This window comes from Lissotriton helveticus, chromosome 1_1, assembly GCF_964261635.1.
Source record: "Lissotriton helveticus chromosome 1_1, aLisHel1.1, whole genome shotgun sequence".
NCBI classification, from domain to species: domain Eukaryota; kingdom Metazoa; phylum Chordata; class Amphibia; order Caudata; family Salamandridae; genus Lissotriton; species Lissotriton helveticus.
In genome coordinates this window covers 1,263,604,022-1,263,625,770 of record NC_136057.1, presented here as the reverse complement: position 1 = coordinate 1,263,625,770, position 21,749 = coordinate 1,263,604,022, and the positions used below count along the sequence as shown (strand labels likewise).

At 49.3% G+C, this 21,749-nt stretch overlaps 1 protein-coding gene across 3 annotated transcripts in view; it reads left to right on the top strand.

Annotated features, from left to right (window-relative positions):
- LOC144822575 (B-cell receptor-associated protein 29-like) overlaps positions 1–21,749 on the top strand; it is a 270,162-nt gene that overhangs the window by 225,367 nt on the left and 23,046 nt on the right. For all 3 annotated transcript variants that reach the window (XM_078680293.1, XM_078680300.1, XM_078680283.1), the window contains one exon: positions 20,168–20,268. In XM_078680293.1, coding sequence (XP_078536419.1) covers positions 20,168–20,268 — 101 coding nt within the window. The remainder of the gene's footprint in view (positions 1–20,167; positions 20,269–21,749) is intronic.

Below are 21,749 nucleotides of genomic sequence, written 5' to 3'. Positions count from 1 at the left end.
CTCACCGATGAGATCTAAGTAGATCGAACATGGTATGGGGTTGCTTGTGGTTCCTTCTGGAGGGGGCCTCGCATAATAGTTCAGGATTAACTGTTCCCATGAGGAGCATGGTGGGTACTGATTTGCATAAGGTGGGCCTTTATCTAGAGTGGCATGGTGGGTGGAAAAAAAATGGACTGGAATGTGTTGTCTGTGGCTGAGGTAAGTTCAAACATTCCATCCATCACCTTATTGTGGAATTTATTGATAAAGCATTATATTTGTAATGTTGACCCCTCTCTGCAAGGAGTTGTCTACCCCAGTCAGCCTGAGTAAGTCTTTGCTCAAGTATTTGACATGTTGTTTTGTAGACCTTCCTTTTTCCTAATGCCACTGTTGGCTACCAGCAGATTGTTCAGTAAACTATTTTAGCAGTGCCATTCTTGAAATAAAAATGTGTGTGGATGTGTCTCACAAATAGGACTACTGCACTGGAACTGCCATTCTTTCATGTAAAATGTACAACTATATGGAGACTGCATTATTAGGGCAACCATGACTGCTACCACCTCAGTTAAGTCCATGTGCCCTAAAACGAATTCCCTGGCTGAATACTGGCAAACACATGCTCAAACAGCCTCTAATTATATTTTGTACCATCAATGGTGTACCGCTATAATCTGCTGTCTATGTGGTTCTTAACCTGTGGTCTGTGGAGCCATAGTTGTCTGCGACACCCAGGGAAATCTTAAGGGTTTTGGGAGGTTGGGCTAAGCGTATTTTGGGGGCCCCTGTTTGGAACGGCTTTGAATTTGTGATCTATTTCCAGCTCTTATGTGCCCTCTTTAGCCAAGTCATTGACAGTGCACACGCGCACTCGTCCAATTTCTAAATGTGTTTACATCTAATATTCAGGGATAGTGATGTTTTCGATATTGTTGCACAGCAGCTCACTAATATTACTGCAAATATTCTCTGTTACACCCTCCCATTTTGCATATGTTGAGGTCCTGTTTTGATCTAAAAATTTATTAACGCCTTGATCACGACAGTAATTCCGCCGCAGTGCGGGGCGTTCCATTGAGTGGGCGGGGCCACGTCAGCCAACGGACGTGCGCTGCACTGCGGAGGTAATGCTCGCGACTGCTGTTGCCCGACGGGCACAAGGAAAGTGTTAATGGAAGTTGCATGTAACGCAAACACATTTCTCTACATAATGTCTCTCATGTCACTCATCGCCCAGATTACAAATAAGTGAAAGGAAAATGGTATTTAAAACAATCTGTTTAAGAATTATTCAAGGTCATCAGGGCAAGACTTTGCAGAATAGAGCTGGCTCTATCAGGGGGCCCCCTGAAAGGCTGGGGCTCTGGGCCAGAGCCCACCTTGCCCATGCCTTCAAACTTCTCTGGCGACACCTACTCAAGGAGCCCACGACTGCTTGGAAAATAAAATAACATTAACAAATTAATGACGTTTATATAAATAATGAGGCATAGTGGAATAGTGGAAAATTGAGAATTTTAAAATGTTCAGTAAATAAGAATGAATTTGAAATTGGAGGTTAAAAATGTAGTTGGTATTCTTGGATTGATTTGTGGGAGCAGTGAAAGTGCTTCAAACAAAATTTAGTGTGGACGATGGGTGGCCTCAATTGAGTTTTGAAAAGCTCCAACCTTCCCATTAAAATGTGGATTTTTTTTAAATTTGTGAATTAAATTAATTATTTCATCATTTGTGTTTTTGACAAATGCTGGTTTATGTAATTTCTTGTTGTTTTGTGGCACACATCATCTAAACTACTTGGGCTGTCATCGCCGGATACCAATAAGGACCCATTATATTACTTCTGAAACACAAAGGAGGAAGATTTTGAAAACAAATGAGGTAAAATGTATTTTCCCCATTGATTGACATTGAAGTGCAGGACATTTTAGGCGCGAGAAAATACTGCCCATTTGGGCTTACAAAATGGGGGAGTTTCCTGCGCAAATCGGCAAGTTTCCTTCGGGTCCTGCCCAGCCCGGCTTTCCATACATAGTGTGTCTCTGGCACATGTTCTATCACGATTCGCCTGACCTGCTGCTTTCTCATGCGTGTTCAGGGAAGGGCTATTTGGGTACCACCAACAAGTCACACTGTGCTGCTTGTACATACAAACCTATTGCACGGTTGCACTGGTCACCCCTCACCCCAGAGGTCCTGTGGGTGTGAAACCAGTCTGGGGTGTTAATAAATGTTTTTAATTTAATACAGTTTTATATAGCGCGGACATTACCCAAAAGTGTCAGAGCGCTTTACAAAAGAACCAGTTGTGTTACATAAGGACTTCGGATTACATGAGTTACATAGGAGATAAAGGCAGAAACAAATTGAAAATGTACAAGGTGTAAAGGAAGAGATATAAATAGGAAAAAATTGCACAATTACAAGTTGCAAAGTCACACAAGTAAGAGATACAAACAGATAAACTCTAAAATCACATAGGAATGGTAGTAAGTACAAAGGTCTACTACGTATACTAGTGGTTAGAGTTCTATATATACAAATAGTAAATTCACACAGGATTACATTTAAACTGCGTTTAGCCTTGGACAATTAAATAATACATACATACATTTATTTATTTATTTATTTTGAGATTTATAGAGCGCGCTGTTACCCGGAGGTGTCCTGGCGCTAAAGAAATGCTCCGAAAAGGGGTGCCCCAGCGGGATTAATGACTAAACAGCCAAGTCTTAATGCCCTTCCTAAAGGTCATAAGATCAGTTGTGTTTCTCAAAGCAAAAGGCAGGGCATTCCAGGCCTTTGTGGCCCCAAGCACAAAACTCCTACCCCCCAACGTGCTTTCCTGAAGCGAGGACCTTGACCAGTCGCAGACTCGATGATCTTAACTGTCGGAGGGGGGGGGGTTATGCCATTGAAAATGAGCTTTCAAACAGGCCGGTCCGACGCCTTGAAGGGCCTTAAAGACCAAACATAAGGCCTTAAAGGCAATCCTCTTTCGCACCGGCAGCCAGTGTAATTTCGAGAGTTTGCACGACACAGAGGCGTACTTTGGAATGCCTGTCAGGAGTCTGGCTGCTGCATTTTGCAGCACCTGCAGCTTATTGAGAAGCCCCTGTTGGGCATTTAGCACAAGGCTATAACAATAGTCCAGCCGGGGTAAGACCAGGGGCGTAACAATTGTCTTTTTACTGCTTTCGGGAAGGAACGGGAGTATCTTCATCAGCATTTTCAAAAGAAAAAAAATAGAGGATGTTAGGGCACCGACCTGGGGCCTAAATGTAAGTTGGTCATCTATTAGAACCCCTAGGTTCTTTGCCTTTGTCAAAGGAAGCGGGGGTGCACCCATCTCTACATATAAACATATATATATAATATATATATATTTTTAAGGCAGTCCAGTAAAAAGAGAAAAAACGATCGAGGGCCATCAGGAGGAGTCGGGAGGGAAGAAGGAACGGAACAAAGGTCAAACAAAATGTCGGGTCCGGGTCATGGGTATAGACGGAGACCATCTCCAAAAATGGCGGGATGAACAAAAGTCACCAAAGTCAAGAATCCGGAAGAGGAACCAAGAGAGCAGGATTCCATTGAGTAGAGTCTGAGAGGGGACGCAGCCACAAAACCAAAGGCGAACGGAAGGCTGTAAGATGCGTGCACAGGCTCTGGCTGGTGGGGGATGATCAGGAGGGGTGATCCTGGGGAAGGGTGCCTGGATGCCAGGGGCAGTGGTCCCAGACCGAAGGAGGCAGAAACGCAGTCCAGGAGGGCGCTCCCCCCAAGCTCGGATAGCAAAGAAAAGCCCGAGGGTGTCACGCTGCAGCACCCAGAATCTCCCCGCAACTGCACCCCCGTACCTGGCACGACCTGGCGAGTCCCGGTCGTCCCACGGGAGGCAAAGCAAGTGGGCAAGCGTGGGAGAATCGACAGAAGTTGAACCTGGAAGGCATTGGGTTGTAAGACCTCATCCCAGTTCCTCAACAGCCAGCCGGAGAAACGCCACCAGGCACCAGCACCGCCGAGACTGGACTCAGTCGATGGCCAGCCATCACCGAAGCGTCGGCAGGCAGGGGGAGGCAAAGCGCCAGCAGCAGAGAAGACGCAGAGCAACCATTTATAAAAAAATATATAAAATAATAAAATTAATAAAAAAATCACTCTGCAGGGAGTTGGGTCAGCCTCATGCTTCTTCCTCACCTTAAGTTCCTATTAGTTCTTTATAAACAGATACATTAGCATTTCTGTCACGGGGTTAGCCAAACGTAGTATGTATGAAATGATTACAGGTACGTAAAATATATGTTTAGCTAATCCCCTCTACATTGACTTGCTGGTAAATGAGGCATTTATCATCCCTTCCCATGTACTAATGTGTACATTTTAGCAGGCCTGCCGAATACAAGTGATTTACTATTTGCGATATTTCCCATTTCTGCTTTAAAGCAATCAGAAAAAAAAAAAATCGGCGTTGCCGGCCACGCCAAAGTCTTTTCCTCCACGAGGTCGTATTTGATTCCAAACATTGCAACACTGCAGTCAGCTGTGTTTGGCGCTGATCGTGCGATATCGTGTGCTCCCGATGGTAGATAACGCTGTTGTTAGTTTACACTGGTGGAGCCTACCATTCGGGTGACCACAAACAGCACATTGCTACTTCTGGATCCGTTTACACGGGGCCTCTTCTCAGGCCCAGTCAGATGATCTCTCCACGTGACTGCAGCACGCCGGCCTGCTGCAGGACTCACCCGGCCCCGAACTTTCAAAACAGTAATTCAACTTAATTACACTTTGCACATGTATTTACGTCATTGCTGCCCTGTGCGGATGTAGGGCGCCTCAGAAGTTTTGGATCGAGTTCTAGAAACGGGTTTCTAATCCTAAACAAGTAATGGCAATGAAAACACATTCTACGTCAATGTGGCAGCACATGAAACAGATGCTTTTTTCAATGTTTTTCGTACACAAATGCTGTTGATCACATTAAAGTGGGCCATATTGCCTATATAGTATGCATGTATGAGATACCGAATTGAATGTGACAAACTGAGTGATGGTTGATTGTACACTTAATATGTAAAATAAATAATCTTGTATGCATTCCAATGGAATTAATTCTCGAAAGACAGCAATGTGCACCAAATACCAGTAGCATGAAGTGAGTTTTAACTCTGGGTGCAGCCAAAGCCCCCTCTATTCATTGTGTGAAGAATTGGTAACAATACATCTTGCAGACAATTGGGCTGTCGAGCCAGACGTAAAAAGCGTCCAACAAATGGAGATATCTGTATTAGATGTTTAAGTGCTTACTGTGAATACAGAAAGAACTAGTCCGTGCTGCGATGCCCGAGCGGTCTTTATGGTGTTTTCTGCATGAGTAGCATTGCTTGCTGGATGTACAGGCCATTGTGGTACTTTCAATAACATTTTATGTGTATTAGACTGAGGCTGTGAACTTCACCTCCCTTGTGATGAGGTTACTTTTCACAGACATTATTAAGCCCCGCTCTCGGGGGGAGCTCCTCCTTGAGAGCAGAGGAGCGTTGCCCCACCTGCTGAGAGTGCAGCAGGCACAAACAAATAAGTAAAATGGCACATCAATGACATTTTACTTACAAGCCCAGTGTGAGTGCAGGGGGTGGGGTTGAGTCCTACGATTGCAGGATTACAGCTACCCCTGCAGTTCACATGGGTTGGCTGGCTGGTTTGCTACTGCCAGCCTGAAATGCGCAGTGTGCCCCCAGCAATCCCATGGCTGTGAAACAGCTGAGTGATTTCTGGCACAGGCCCCCAGCCTCAAAATGAATGCTGAGTTAGCCTGCTCCCGCCAATGAGAGCAGCTCCAGGATTGGATGTTGGTGTTCCCCTGAGCAGGAAGAAAGTCCTTCCTTTTCCTGCTTGAGGACGCTGATATCGGGATAGAAGTGCCGAACAGTAAATATGGTGAGTTTGGTGCTGTTGTACCCCACCATACTTTTATAGTTTTAGTAGTCACTGCCCACTCTGTGTGTCATGATAATGTTAGAAGACGCTACACAAATGTAGATGACAAAAACATTACCTTCTCTCACTGAAGTTAACAGCACCACATCTTTATGGAATCTTGTCCGTATTTACTTGTCTTTATCAAGCAACTAGCCTGTTTTTAGAAATAATTTCAAGCAGTGTTTCTGAGAGGTGTTTTATGACAGACTTTGGAATGTGAGGTTGGCTGGTGCATTTTCAATGCTTGCCGTTACACTTTTTGTGCAGACACTGACATGCAACTCAAAGACAGAGAGCCCAGCCCAGTAGTAGCGGGCTATGTCCTTCACCATCTAGCCCTTGTTTTCAGGATCTGAAAGAAACAGGTTAGTATTAGATTCCTTACCTTAGAATAACCCCAGGCGTCAGTCTGGATCCGGAAACTTTTGCGTAGCAGTACCCCTGCGCGTCGGTAGGCGTCGTCTGCAGGCGTCCCCTGCGGCTCCGCGTCGTCGGCGTCGTGCGCCGTGATGACGTCGCTGGAGTATATAGACGCCGCCTCCGCGCGCTGACGTCAGTTCTTCTTTTTTCCGCGCCAGTTAGCGCAGATCCGAAGAGCAGTACTCCGGTCTTTTGACCAAGTTTTTGTGTAAATCTAACTCTTTCTTCAGGTGCCGGTAGGATGCCCGGTTTTAAGAGTTGCGACAGGTGCGACCGCCTGATGTCGGTCACCGACCACCATCGACTCTGCCTCCGGTGTCTGGGCGCGGACCACGACGTGGAGTCCTGCGTCGACTGCCGGGCCTTGACAAGTAAAGCTAGGCGGGAGCGGTCCCGCAAGCTGCTCGAGCTCCGAGTGTCGGCCCCGCGTCGAGAGCGGTCCCGGTCCGGTCGGAGGTCGAGGGAGCGGTCGAGAACGATCGCGGAGCCGCCATGAGCGCTCCGGGAGTCGCCACCATTCCTCCGGTTCATCAGGTAAGCGACACAAGAAGTCGGGGCGTCGTCATCGTACCCCCGACGCCCGCGTGATGCGGCCGGGGGTTCGGGTAGCCCCGCGGCCACGCGTGGGTCGCCGACGCCGTCTGCCCCATACCCGTCGGTCCCTGGGGGAGGCGCGTCGCGCGAGGAGATTGAGGAGTTCCTCATGGCTATGAGGGCGATGTCTCCTCCGGCGGGGCCTACGGCGCCTGCGGGCCCGTCGGTCCCGTCTGGGAGCCCGAGCGGTTCGGGTGCACCTGCCCCGACGCCGCCGGGTGCTCCGGGCCCGGCGCCGCTGGGCCCTTCAGGGTCGTCGCCGGCTGGTCCACCGGCCTCTCCGGCGCCGATTCCATTGGGGCAACCTGTGGTGCCGCCTCCGCGCGGTGCCGTGACTCCGCCGTCGGTTCCGGCCGGCGTCGGGGCGCCGGCGCCGCGCGGCGCCACCCCCGTTCCCTCTCTGACTCCTGACGCGGAGTCGGACCGGCATCGTCCGACGCCGAGTCCGGCGCCGTTGGGGCCCATTGGCTCCGAGGAGCCGGTCTATATCGTCGACTCGAACTATGGCGATGAGGACGATTATGGAGAGGGTTGGGAGGGGTCTGAGGACCCTTTGTCACGTGCATGCCAGTACGACGTAGACTGGGTAGGTGACTTAGGTGATGCCAGTGGTCTGGACGAGTCACCCAACCCTGGGTTTGTCTCGCCTTCCCCTGTGGCGTCGGAGGCTGGGGCTGCCTATTCGGTGGTACTGATGAGGGCTGCCAAGGCCTTGAGCCTTGAGCTCCCCGTCGCTAAGGTGAAGCCTAACATCCTCACCGAAGTATTTAAACTGCAGTCATGCCCACAGGAGCCTCTGCTGCCGTTTAATGAGGCCCTGACGGATGTCCTTTTGGGCACCTGGTCCAGGCCCGCTTCTGGTTCACCGGTTGACCGAAACGTTGCCAGGCGTCACCGTCCGTGTTCGGACGACCCTGCCTTCCTCTCCACCCATCCCTCCCCGGAGAGTCTGGTGATCCAAGCCTCCACTTCCCAGTCCGCATTCCCGTCGGCCCCGCCCGATCGGGAATCTAAGCGATATGACCAATTTGGCAAGAAGGTCTTTTCGTCTTTGAGTGCAGGACTGCGGTCTTGCAATACCGCATGCCTCTTGGGCCGCTACACCCACTCTCTGTGGGATACGGTCGCGGAGTGTCTGCCGCAATGCCCGCAGGAGGTGCGGGACAAGCTCAACCAGGCCTTGGTTGAAGGCCGGGATGCGGCGAGGTATTCCATACGGTGTGGTCTTGACACGACCGACTCGCTGGGACGGGCTATGTCCACGACAGTGGCGATTCGTCGCCATGCTTGGCTGAGATCCGCCAACTTCTCGCCGGATGTCCAGAATGCCCTCATGGACATGCCTTTCGATGGCAGTCGCCTGTTCGGTGACAAAGCGGACAACGCGCTTGAGCGCTTCAAGGACTCCAGGGTCACGGCCAAGTCCTTGGGTCTTTCGACCCAGCGCCAGCAGACGGGTTCGTTTCGCCCCTTTCGTGGCCACGGAAGGGGCGGTCCCACACGTGCTGCCAGCCACGCGCCGCAGAACGCTCCTCAGCGCGGTGGTGGCCGTGGATTCCGCCGGGGTGGCGGTAGGGGACAGCGGCGAGGTCAGTCCACACCTCCCCCCGCAGCAGCCTCCAAATCTTCCTAGTCCGAGTTTTCGGGCCCATGTGACGCCAGTGGGTGGCAGGGTTCGCCATCACCACTCCCGCTGGCGCACGATTACGTCGGACAGGTGGGTGCTGCAGCTCGTCCGAAGGGGCTACTCCCTCCCCTTCGAGTCCACTCCTCCAGCCATGCCACCGCAGAACCACCGGGTGTCGGGGGACCACTTGACACTTCTGCAGGAGGAAGTTACGGCCCTCTTGGCCAAGGGGGCCATCGAGCGCGTTCCTGGGCCAGAAGTAGGGTGTGGTTGCTACTCCCACTACTTTCTGGTACCCAAGAAGGACAAAGGGGGCCTACGTCCTATCTTGGACCTACGGAACGTCAACGGCTTCCTCCGGAAGGAGAAGTTCAAGATGTTGACTTTGGCTCAGGTCTTGACTGCTCTAGACCCACAAGACTGGATGGTAGCGTTGGACTTGCAGGATGCGTATTTTCACATCCCCGTCCTGCCGGCCCACCGGCGTTACCTGCGGTTCACGGTAGGCCACGAGCACTTTCAGTTCATCGTGCTCCCATTCGGCCTTACCAGCGCCCCACGGGTGTTCACGAAAGTGATGGCGGTGGTCGCATCTCATCTGCGCCGGTTAGGGGTTTCAGTCTTCCCCTACCTCGACGACTGGTTGTTGAAGGCGGGCTCGCCCCAGACAGTCGTCCACCACCTTCAGATGACGGCAGACCTCCTGCACGAGCTGGGGTTTTCCATCAATGTGCCGAAATCACACCTGTGTCCCTCTCAAAAGCTCCTTTTCATCGGAGCGGTTCTCGACTCGGCGCAGTTCCGGGTTTATCCTCCGGAACGGCGGGTCCGGGATATTCAGGCTCTGATTCCCATCTTTCAGCCGTTATCCCGGGTCTCGGTCAGGTTGACGCTGCGGCTTCTGGGGCTGATGGCCTCCTGCATCCTTCTGGTGCATCACGCCAGGTGGCGGATGCGGGCTCTGCAGTGGGACCTGAAGTTTCAGTGGGCCCAGCATCAAGGCAACCTATCCGACCATGTCCTGATCTCGGAGGGCTCTGCGAGACAGTTGCAGTGGTGGCTTACGGACCGCGATTGGGTCAGAGGCAGATCCCTCTCCCTTCCCCAACCAGAGCACGTAGTTGTGACGGACGCGTCCCTCCAGGGCTGGGGAGGCCACTTGGGAGAGGCAGAGATCAGAGGCATTTGGTCTCCGGCGGAGTCCCGGCTCCATATCAACATGTTGGAGCTGCGGGCGATTCGCCTAGCACTGAAGGCATTCCTCCCCTTTGTCAACGGGAGTGTAGTGCAGGTGTTCACGGACAACACCACCGCCATGTGGTACTGCAACAAACAGGGCGGTGTGGGGTCGTGGACCCTTTGCCAGGAGCCTCTGCGCCTCTGGCAATGGCTGGAACGTCAGGGCGTGACTCTGACGGTTCAACACCTGGCAGGTTCTCTGAACGCCAGGGCGGACGAACTCAGCCGTCGGTGCTCGGTGGATCACGAATGGCGTCTGAACTCGGACGTGGCGAACGGCCTCTTTCAGCAATGGGGAGAGCCTTGGTTAGATCTATTCGCCACAGAAGAGAACGCGCAATGTCATCAGTTCTGCGCGTTGGAGTTTCCAAGACGGCACTCGCTCGGCGACGCCTTTCGGCGCGAGTGGAGTTGCGGTCTGTTGTACGCCTTTCCGCCTATACCACTTCTGCCCAGAGTGCTGAAGAAGATCAGGCGCGACCGGGCCCAAGTTATCCTTGTGGCTCCGGACTGGGCTCGAAGATACTGGTATCCCGAGCTACTCAGCATGTCAGTCGGTCCCTCGATCCGCCTGCCCCTTCAGGAGGACCTTCTGTCGCAGCAGCAGGGGACGGTCCTCCACCCGAACCTGTCCAGCCTCCACCTCCATGCGTGGAGATTGAGCGGCGACAGTTGAGGCCATTCGACTTGCCTCCTGAAGTCTGTGATGTGATTCTGGCAGCCAGGCGTCCCTCCACAAAGTCGGTATACGCCTGCCGGTGGAACAGATTTGTGGCATGGTGCACAGCGAAGGCTGTGGATCCCCTTTCTGCCCCTCTTTCCGAGGTTCTCCTCTTCCTTCTTTCTCTTGCCCAGCAGGGCTCTGCTCTGGGCACTATCAAGGGCTACCTTTCTGCCCTTTCCGCCTTCTTAAGGCTACCTGATCAGCCATCCTTATTCAAGTCCCCTATTGTACTGAGATTCTTGAAAGGCATCACGCACATGTATCCACCTGTTCCGTTCGTGATGCCTCAGTGGGACTTGAACTTGGTTTTGACATTCTTAATGTGTGCTCCCTTTGAGCCGCTTCATTCATGTCCTCTCCGTCTTCTCACTTTAAAGACGGCCTTCCTGGTTGCCATCACCTCTGCCAGGAGAGTGAGTGAGCTCCAGGCTCTTTCTGTTAATCCTCCTTTCTTGTCCGTCCACCCTGACAAGGTGGTTCTTAGGACTAGGCCTTCTTTCCTGCCCAAAGTAGTTTCTGCTTTTCACATCGGGCAGTCCATCACCTTACCCTCCTTCTTCCCGCCTCCGCATCCTTCAAAAGATGAAGAGCAGCTCCATCGTCTGGACCCAAAACGTGCGCTTTCATTTTATATGGATCGCACACGCCAGTTCCGGGTGGATGACCAACTGTTTGTTGGCTACGTGGGTGAGAAGAAGGGAAGGGCGGTACAGAAACGAACCATCTCTCGGTGGGTCGTCCTGTGCATCAAAGCATGCTACTCTTTGGCTCGGAAGGAGCCTCCTGTTGGGCTGAGGGCCCATTCCACTCGGGCCACGGCGGCTACTACTGCCCTGGGCCGGGGAGTCCCTTTGCAGGACATTTGCCAGGCGGCTACGTGGGCCTCGCTGCACACCTTTGCGAGGCATTACTGCCTGGACAGTCAAGTCCGGAGGGACGGCTTCTTTGGCCGATCGGTCCTCCAGGATTTTCTGGTGTAGGATTGTATTGGTTCGCAGACCCACCACCGGGGTTGGTATTGCTGGGGTATCTATTCTAAGGTAAGGAATCTAATACTAACCTGTTTCTTTCAGATGAACAAGTTACTTACCTTCGGTAACGATATATCTGTAAGAAACAGTAGTTAGTATTAGATTCCTTACCGCCCCTCCCATCCTCCCCGTTCTGCGAACTGATACCTAGGGTTAAGGACATCCCTTTCAGGGCCCTAGTTTCAAATGGCACCAGTGTTAGTTCTCACACGGCTCTGCGTGTTCTGGCGCGGAAAAGCTGTATGCAAAGAACTGACGTCAGCGCGCGGAGGCGGCGTCTATATACTCCAGCGACGTCATCACGGCGCACGACGCCGACGCGGAGCTGCAGGGGACGCCTGCAGACGACGCCTACCGACGCGCAGGGGTACTGCTACGCAAAAGTTTCCGGATCCAGACTGACGCCTGGGGTTATTCTAAGGTAAGGAATCTAATACTAACTACTGTTTCTTACAGATATATCGTTACCGAAGGTAAGTAACTTGTTCGTTTTGCCTGTTTTGCTTTTTTACTGTTGGTGTTCGCTCCTCCTCTCTTCCGGTACTCCCCTCATCAAGTCGGAGAGGGCCCATCCTGCCAGCACCTATTCCCCCCTTTCTCCCACTGTCTGGGAGCAATATACACAGACCAACAGCCAGCTACATCTTGTCATGTGACTGAGGATTCAGGCTGCAGGCACAAAATGCCTTTAAAATGCATTTTGAGAATTGACTTAAAATCTGACTTTACCATTAAAGAGGGGTTTACATTAAAAATCTTTATGCACCAAACTGGAGATTCCTACCTGCTCCCAATTGAACGTTATCACTTATTAAATGTAATAGGTTAACCCAATGTTATCCTATAGGAGAGGCAGTCTTTGCAGTAGTGGAAACAGAATACAAGAGTTTTTCACTACTAGGACTGGTAAAAGGTAAAATTACATGCCCAACTTTTTAAATGCACTGCACCCTGCCTTATTGACTATTTAGGGCACAGTTCTTCAAACTGTGGGGCGCGCCCCTCTGGGGGTGCGTGGATGTGTTCCCATGGGGGGCGCAAAGGCCTCTGCAAGCACATGTAAATGAAGACGCCTGGAAGTGCAGCGATGTTTGTTTATTTGCTGCATTTCCAGGCTGTCTTCATTTACTCCAAAGCCCTCAGAGTTGCCGTGGGGCCAGAGGTCAGCGGGGGCTCGGCAGGCAGTGTCTGGAGTCTTATTAAGACTCCAGCACAACCGAGTATTTCACAGGTCTTTCAAGACCATTTAAATACCTTCAGGAACGGGTTACCAAAGCTTCGTTTTTTTTTCTTTTTCCTGGGCCCCGACTCTGCCTATTCCTTACAATTGTATTATAAATTTACTGCTGTAGTGAGAAAATGCATTTCATGAAAAGGAGTACAAAAAAGGGTTGCCAATAGAAACAAGCATTTGCAATGCAATAGGTCTCGCATTAGGAAAGTTTGAGCTATCGGTATTGTAAATGAAAAATATTTATTTATGCGTTTAGTTTGAAAATAGCCAAATTAATAGCTTTGTCATTTACAAGGCTAATAGTTGTAGAGGGGAGAGTGGTGAGAGGGGGAAGTGTGGGGAGAGTGGTGAGAGGTGAGAGTGGTGAGAGGTGAGAGTGGTGAGAGGGGTGAGAGGGGAGAGTGGTGAGAGTGGTGAGAGGGGAGAGGGGAGAGTGGGGAGAGTGGTGAGAGGGGAGAGTGGGGAGTGGTGAGAGTCGGGAGAGTGGGGGGAGAGGGGACAGAGTGGAGAGAGGGGAGAGTGTGGTGTGAGAGGGGAGAGTGTGGTGTGAGAGGGGAGAGTGTGGGGACAGTGTGGTGTGAGAGGGGAGAGAGAGGAGGGGACAGAGAGTGGTGAGAGGGGAGAGAGGTATGAGAGGGGAGAGAGAGGTGTGAGAGGGGAGAGAGAGGTGTGAGAGGGGAGAGAGAGGTGTGAGAGGGGAGAGAGTGGTGTGAGAGGGGAGAGAGTGGTGTGAGAGGGGAGAGAGTGGTGTGAGAGGGGAGAGAGTGGTGTGAGAGGGGAGAGAGTGGTGTGAGAGGTGAGAGAGGTGAGAGAGGAGAGAGGTGTGAGAGGGGTGCCGTCTCCTGAGCCCGCTCTTTAATCCGTGGCCTTAGTGGCTCAGTAAAGTGCCTCGAGGCCACGACAGGGTCATTCCAAGTGTTTACTCAAAGAACACGTTTTTAAAGTGCTTGTTTGTGTAGCTCAACTGTTAATCGTGACAGGAGGCGAGGAAGTGTGTACCCCGAGGCCAGCAACATTCTTAAAAGGCCTGGTTTTGTGAACAGTGGAATGTGCGGCCTCGTGAGACACATGAAATGCGGAGCCCGGGCCCTCGAGAGACACACGTGAAATGCGGAGCCTTGGGACCTCGAGAGACACATGTGGTAAGCGCAGCTTCGGAGTCTCCTCTGCCATCACAAGGCTGCGCTCATCTCAGCTCAAGGGGTTTAGTGCCTGCTGCTGAGGTCTGTTTCCTGCCTGCTGAATGCTATGTCCGCTCAGACTTTCATCATTCTGCGGTCGATAACATGCGCGCTGCTGGGGTCTGTCTCTTTGCTGATGAAGTTTATGCCTGCTAAGCCTTTCATCATTCTGCGGTCGATAAGATGCGCGCTGTTGGGGTTGGTGACGGTAGCCTGTGGCACGCACGCACTGTAACCAATGACGTAGGCGGCCCGTACAGCCCCGGAGCACAGCTGGCACGACGGGTCCCGTGCTTGCTGAAGGCGTGCACTCAAGTGTTTTGCTTTTGGAGTTTCGGTATTCTTGACACAACCGATGGATGTTTATTTATTTATTGGCTTCTCTGTGGCGCTGCTGCCTCCCGGTGCCAAAAGAGCCCACGTCAGACAAGATGAAAGGCGTGCCACGGGTAGCGCCTCGGGTGTCTGGAGGGGGGAGGCGCCCTCGCAGAGGTTCCAAAGTATTCACACTGTTCCCCTACAGTGCCCCACCCTGCCAAATTGCCCTCCCGGTGCCAAAAGCCTGAGCTGAGAGCCCACGTCAGACAAGATGAAAGGCGTGCCCGAGGTAGCGCCTCGGGTGTCTGGAGTGGGGAGTCGCCCTCGCAGAGGTTCCAAGGTATTCACACTGCTCCCCCCCCCCACACACTGCCCTCCTCCCTGCTGGGGGGAGGGGGGTGCCTCTGCCAGGTGGTCTTGCATGTGGTAACTGGACACCCCCACCCCCTGCCCGGATAATCCCCACTCAGCCCCACCGGGGGCTCACGGTGCTGTCTGCTGGGTGGGAGAGGGGGCAGGAAGGGGGGAGGGGGGTGTCAGTAACCCAACAATGAACGCCTCCTCTGATCCGAGGATGGGGTGTTTGAGGAAGGCAGGGCAGGAGGGCTATTAAAAGGCCTTTATGGGCTGTTAATGTCTGGGCGGGCAGGATACAGCTGAGCACACCTTTTATCCAATCCCCCCCCCCCAGCCCCTCTGAAACGTGCCGAGCAGCGCAGCACGTGCAGTGCGTGAAACACTGCAGAGTCCTGAGGGCAGCTGGACAAGTGGACAAGAGCTGCGAGGTGCTGTGCCGCAAAGGAGAGTACTGCGAGGCGCTGTGCCGAAGAGAGGAAGGCTGCGAGGTGCAGTGCCAGTGCCGAGATGGTGGACTGAGGACACACAGAGCCCCTTCTGTCCTTGTCATACTTCCTGCATCCGGGTTAGAAAAATCATTACAACAAAATCAACTTAAACAACTACAAAAGGGGGAGGGTAGAGGGGAGCAAAATTCCATCACACATAGTGTGTCCCTCATATTTAAAGACATTCAATCAAGGGGAATTTGAGTTAACCATAGCGCCATGGACATGCTGACAAGGAAATCGGCGAACCACACACTAGGGGAAATCACGTCTTCGCCAATTGTAAAGCAATACACTATATCGACCGTTGTGACAATGGTCTAAGTCCGTTTCACGCCGCATTCTTACACAGTTATGAGGCATAACCTGAAGCAAGAGTCCCTTTTAGGCCACATCATCTCCCAATTAGCAGGCATAACCTTAAATTAATAGTTAGCCTCGTCAAATCCAGGCAATAATACACCATGGCTTGTAGCGGTAATTATCGCATTTGCCTCGTAACTTTAAGTGGTAAATCACGCAATCTCGAATTCAGCCAAATATAGCATACCGTGCAAATTCGTTATCCTCTGTCCACTGTTCCGAAACCTTCCATGGGGCGGGACTTCAGTCTTCGGAAGCCCGCGCACGCGCCCACGGAGAGAAGCAGTGCTGGTGACGCGGGGCTCCCATGCCCGAGGGAGAGCCCCGCGGAGGCTGCAAGAGTTTAGAATGGCGGTAAGTGGGGCTTGAGGGGGGGGGGCGCTTGTATGTATGCGGCGGCCGGGGGGGGGGGGGCACGCTTGTATGTATGCGGCGGTGGCGGCGGCCGGGGGGGGGGGGGGGGTCTCTGTATGTGTGTGTGCGTGCGTGTAGGTGCGCTCCTGTGTGTATGCGGCGGGGGGTGCCGGTGAGTGGGGGGAAGTAGGGAGGGTGCGCGCGTGTGTGTGTGCCTTCCTGCCTGCGTGTGCATGTGTGTGCTCAGGGAATCTGTGGCAGGGGACGTGCACGGCGCCGGGCTGGGCGTGCGCGCCCAAGAGGTCAAATCTCCGGCAGGAGAAGCGCGTGACAGTCTGCTGTCCACATTCCCCCAAAAGTGACAACATAAGTTGTCTCGCCCTAGACAGTGACCTGTCTAGCCGAGACCTAAAAATGCCAGCTTTGTATGTTTAAAGAGCCTGCAAAGACCCTGCTTTGACACTATATATATTCTTAAATAAAAAAAGTATGTATTCATTTGTAAAGTGACTTTCTGTAGGTTCCTTTTATTTTCAGTCATGAATCATTCAGACAGCCCTAGAACACATTTAAAAGTGCTTTATATTTGCTTTTATAAGTAAGCACAGATAAGTGCTGAAAATAGGGCTTTAGGTTTCAGGCAGCCCTAGAGCACATTTAAAAGTGCTTTATATTTGCTTTTAAAAGTACGCACAGATAAGTGCTGAAAATAGGGCTTTAGGTGAATGTTTATTTTTGTAATGTCTGCAACATCAAAATAATGAGCTTGCAACCCTAATCAGAAGACTGGAAATGTTGTGGGATCAGCACATTATTTCTTTCACCCTCGATTCCCTGATTAATTCCATAATAGCAGTAGATTAACTTCTATCTGAAACCCTACACCACATCAATAACATGCTGATTAACTTCAAGTGTCTGGGAATTCACCCTGCATTCAAACAACTCACTGCTCATTCTCACCCTTCACTATCACACTCACCCTGCACTCTCAGCACATAGTTAGGGTTTTCCCTCATTTGCCACATAATCCATCATGTGCAGCATAATTTGCAGATTTAAAAATGCAGCAACACGTTACCTCGCAGTGGAAGGCCCTTTCTAAAGGTAGACTGGTCACCTTTCTGTTGCTTATTGCTATATGTGGGTGTTAATGTGGTACTTATGAGGGGCAATAAAGGCCAGGACAATGTTAACAAGTGTAAAAATAGCAAAATAGTGCAGTAATGCTATCACAAAATATGCAACATAATTCGACTTTGCTTGCTGCAGAATTGTCAACCATGCTGCATAATTTGGCCTTCTCCTGCCGCATAATTCCAATGGCCCTGTTTATAGTGCTATGAGGTCCCAGACTGTAGCAGAAAGCGCTGTGAATATGCAAGTCATTATTTTAAAACAGTATTTAAATACTCTAAGCTAGGCTGCTGCAAAATGATGCAGCGATTGAGATAAAACAAGTTCCTAAAAAATATACTTTTTAGTAATAAGTAATCAAACTGTATCTAATTCAGACATTTTTGTAAGTGTCTCCACTATTCCAGATCCCAGCTGATAACTCCTTTACATTACATCTTAAAAAGAATAGATCTTTGCCACCATAAAGCTTTAAGCAGATCCGCTGGAATTATTCAGCAGAAGAGGACAACATTATGTGGCAGGTTTGACTAAACTATGCGGCAAGAAAATGTAAATTATGTGGCACAATGCGCCACATTGGTGGGGACGAGGTAAAAGAGGCAGAGGAGATAGCCTGCTACTCAGGACTGCAGTTATCATTAGTGCAGCAGGTATTGTTGCATTGGGGTCAAAGAGTATGAGGGGCTCACAACACCCCAATTATGGGGAGTAGTTTGTTTGGGATATTTGTTTTTGTTTGATGCATTTGCTGTTATATAAGTCTCATATTTGGTGCGGTTCATAAGCTATAGAAAAAGTATTCCTGAAATCAACTCATAAGCCCCGCTCCCTGCACGCAGCCATGTCCCTCCCGCTCCCCCAATCCTTCCCATAAAGTTTTGGAGGGGGGCCCGACCTCAAAACATTTTGCTTAGGGGGGGCTCAGAGTAAAAAAGTTTGAAGACCTCTGATTTAGGGAATGCCCTAGGATTGACTTCCATGTATTAAGTAAGGTTTAGCCCTGGCAAAATGTTTCTTTTGCCTGGTCGAAATGGCAGTTTAAACTGCCCACACAGGCTCCAATGGCAGGCCTGAGACGTTTAAAGGGCTACTTCAGCCCCTTGGGTACATGTAGTGTAAATACAGTCCAGGCTGTGTGCCGTGGCAATCGCAGATATTACATTTTTGTGTTCAAGCCACGCACACACTTGTTTCATACCACTTAAAGCTCTGCCTCTGGAGCAAAGTAGAATATTGTAAAATTAAGCAAAGGATGAGTGTTGCAAAAGATCACAAGACTATTCGTTCTTTCAGCTTTTTAAGAAGTTGACTGCGCAGAACCTGACTCACAAAGCAGGATCGTGTGGGCAATGAATAGAATAATTACTTCATATAGAAAGTCCTCCTAGGTAAGCTCTTCCCCATGAAACTTACACACTAACTAACACAGTTTTTAAAACTGAGTGCAAATTATTAGAATGAACACAAAGATGGGCTTTAGTTTCCAGTCCAGTATTCAATATGTAGTCCTATTCCTGTAAATTCCCCAGTTAATGTAGTGTGGTGGCAGGATGGCGGAATCCTGACACATGATCTCTAAAGATTCAAGCCTAGACATTACAGTTGGGACCAGCATGGAAGAGCGAAGAATAGATGTTTACCAAAGAAGTGATCCACTACTAATTCACTGAATTGGTGCCTAACTCCTTACCTGAGAACAGGCCCTTTTACCGAACCAATGCAGTTCCTAAGATAATTAATTTGCAAGACAACAAAGAAACAGCAGAGAAGATTCCGGCATTGGTGGCCTACCTCAAGAATAGGTGGCTGCAGTTTTGAGCCAAAGAAAATCTCCTACATCATCGGGCTAAGAGGGACCAGAGGGATATCCCACACAAGTTTCTCTTTTTAGGGAATGTAACTGTACTTGAGCATTGTCCTAAAGGTCTGTAGCCGTGGCAGACTAAATGAGTCCCCATATAAGATACATTTACATACAACACATACAAACAGAACATGTATAGTGTCAAAGATTAGCCTGAAGATACGCTATTAACTGTCTCTCCTGGACTTACAGTGGCCACCCCTGCTATAGTTTATCTCCTGTGCTCCGTCCTAATCCCATTCTCAAAGGGAAAACAGTTTTTTTCTTGAGGGGGGAAAGACTCCGGGGCCAGAGGGTGGTGGTTACAGTGCCCCCCCCCCCCCCACCACCACCACCATGTTGGCTTGTGTAGTTTACTGCTAAACAGTGCAAAACCGATATGAGACAGAGACAATTCTTTATGTGCTGAGTTGGTGAAGTCTGCTCAGCTACTTATACAAACAGCAACAGCCCTGTGTGTTGCCATTTCAAAAGGTTTAAGGCAGACTTATTTCATATAACCCTAATAACTAATATTGTTCTTATGAAATAAAAGACATGGTCATTTGTTTTGTTATGCTCTCATAATCCTCATACGTAAAGTGGCGGATTTTTTGGGCGCTCTGTTTGAGATGTCCAACTCCTGTGATCAGATGTAGCTCGCAAAAACATTTAAGAGAAGTTTTTGGACTGAACTTCACCAGTGCAAGAACTGAGGTCTTATTGTTGTCCTTTGTTCCTGACCCTTCTCCTGCTTTCCTTCTTTGCAATGACTTGATTGTAGTTGACAGTGCTTCAGAATCTGCAAAGCTTTATCCTTAGATGTCCATCACCATAATACTCTTTGTTTGTTCCACCTTGATCTGTTTGTCAATTTGTTTAAGAATCTATTGTAAAGTGTCAACGTTAAAGCAGAATATTAAGTGTGGCCTTCTTTTCAAGATTTTTTGATTGTTTGTGTGCCTTTTGTATATGAGTGTCATTTAATTTCCTGTTATGAGGATGATGTTCAATGCTTAAGGTGAGAGCGTACATTTGACAAGCAATGGTAATTTTGAACAAAATAGATGCTCTTAAGTTCTGGTTTACGTATGCAAACATAATTCACATGTATGAGCCTGAACTTTAGGGTTGATCACAAAATGGAGTTTCAGAAAACCTCTCTATAAAATACAATCTTTTTCTCATTGTGTATAGAATAAACATTTATAGTCTCATTTCTAAATGTTAATCTTTTCAGATTCATAATCGATCCGCTTAATAATTCGCCAATTATTTCCTTTGTAGCTCTTCATAATTCAGAAACAGAAACAACTGCGTTAAAGAAGCAGTTTGAGGGGCTTACAAGAGAATATGACCGGCTTATACATGAACACGAACAGTTGCAGGTAAGAATGTTCTTTTTGTTGTACTTGATAAGAATGAACGGTTTTATCTCAAATAATGTATTGTTACATTTGTTTTTAATATTTTCTTACTGTTGTTAGCAGTTTTAGTGATACTGTAATGTAAGATTTCAGGATAATTTACTAAGTTGTCTTTAATGCATTTAACACTTAAATGGGTAGACCAGACTGCTCTAATCCAAGATTCAAAGGGCAGACGTTTTTATTGTCCCATATATATATGGTCCTGCCCTACTTAGACGCAGCATGAGACAGTTTTCGTTGTCAGCCAGAGCTCATGTAATTGCTAGAAAATTACATCAGAAAGTAATAAGGTGATGAATGGTGCCATTATCAAAACAATATTGTTGATTTTCCTCTTTACAGGTATTTTATGGGGCAACAGCTGTGTTGGTTTTCTTATGAAGTATTTGCATTGCAGTGCATGGACAGTAAAGTGTACATGCACTGCAATCAAGAGGCATTGTTTCATTTAATATATATTTCATGCCCACTGCCCTGAAAGAAACAACCGGCTTTCCTTACAAATTGATGCTTATGAACCACTAACAAAAGCATGTTAGACTTCGCCTCTGCCCTCATTATTCCACAGAGAAGTTCCATCGCTAAGTCAAACAGCATGGGGGAGAGGGGACACCTTTGATGTGTGCTGCGGCTCACATCGGATGAGGAAGAGATTCTGGTACCTATGCAGACATTAGCTGAGGGAATGGTGTACAGTAGAGATATCCAACAGGACATTGTCATCTATCTAAGCACCTCCAACAGGTACTGCCAGCTGAGCACATCGAAGGACTTTTGCAGGTCATTCATTATTAACACTAAGTACTCAAGGTCATGCAGCATTTCCTCAATCACCATGAACAGGCGGCGGCTGGCATTCATTGCTGTGTTGAGTTTCGAATGAACCCATTGTAATTTGGGTGGACCAGCAATGCCAGTGTAGGAAGCATTCTCTTCCCAAAGAGTTTACTAAGGCTCTTGAAATAGTGGTCTATAAGAAGATCTTTCTATGGGGCTTAGCAAGAGTAACAATTCAGGCCTCTCTAATTTTGTAATGGAGTTGTCCCCTTTCCAGGTTTGCTGTGTGCAATTGTAGTATCTTTGAACTTTAGTAAGCACAGGGCCAGTATGTCAGTAAAAAATCAATAGGTAGGTGTAGGAAAGTTCCCCTTTTTGACATGGTCACCCCCACTCTTTGCTTGGTATTTGATGCAATTTTGAATGAAGTGCACTGGCTTCCTGATAACCAGGTACCCAGTGCGATTGCGCCTTCCCTAAAACAAGGTAACTGCTCACATTTCCCCAATTGGCAAGACCGTTCACACCTCTGTGAGTCCCTTGTAAATGGTTCCTAGGGCATAGGCACTAAAAAGGGTCCCTAAGGGCTGCAGCATGTATTGTGCCACCCTAAGAGACCCACCACAAAACGTATGCAGACTGCCATTGCAGGCTGCATGAAA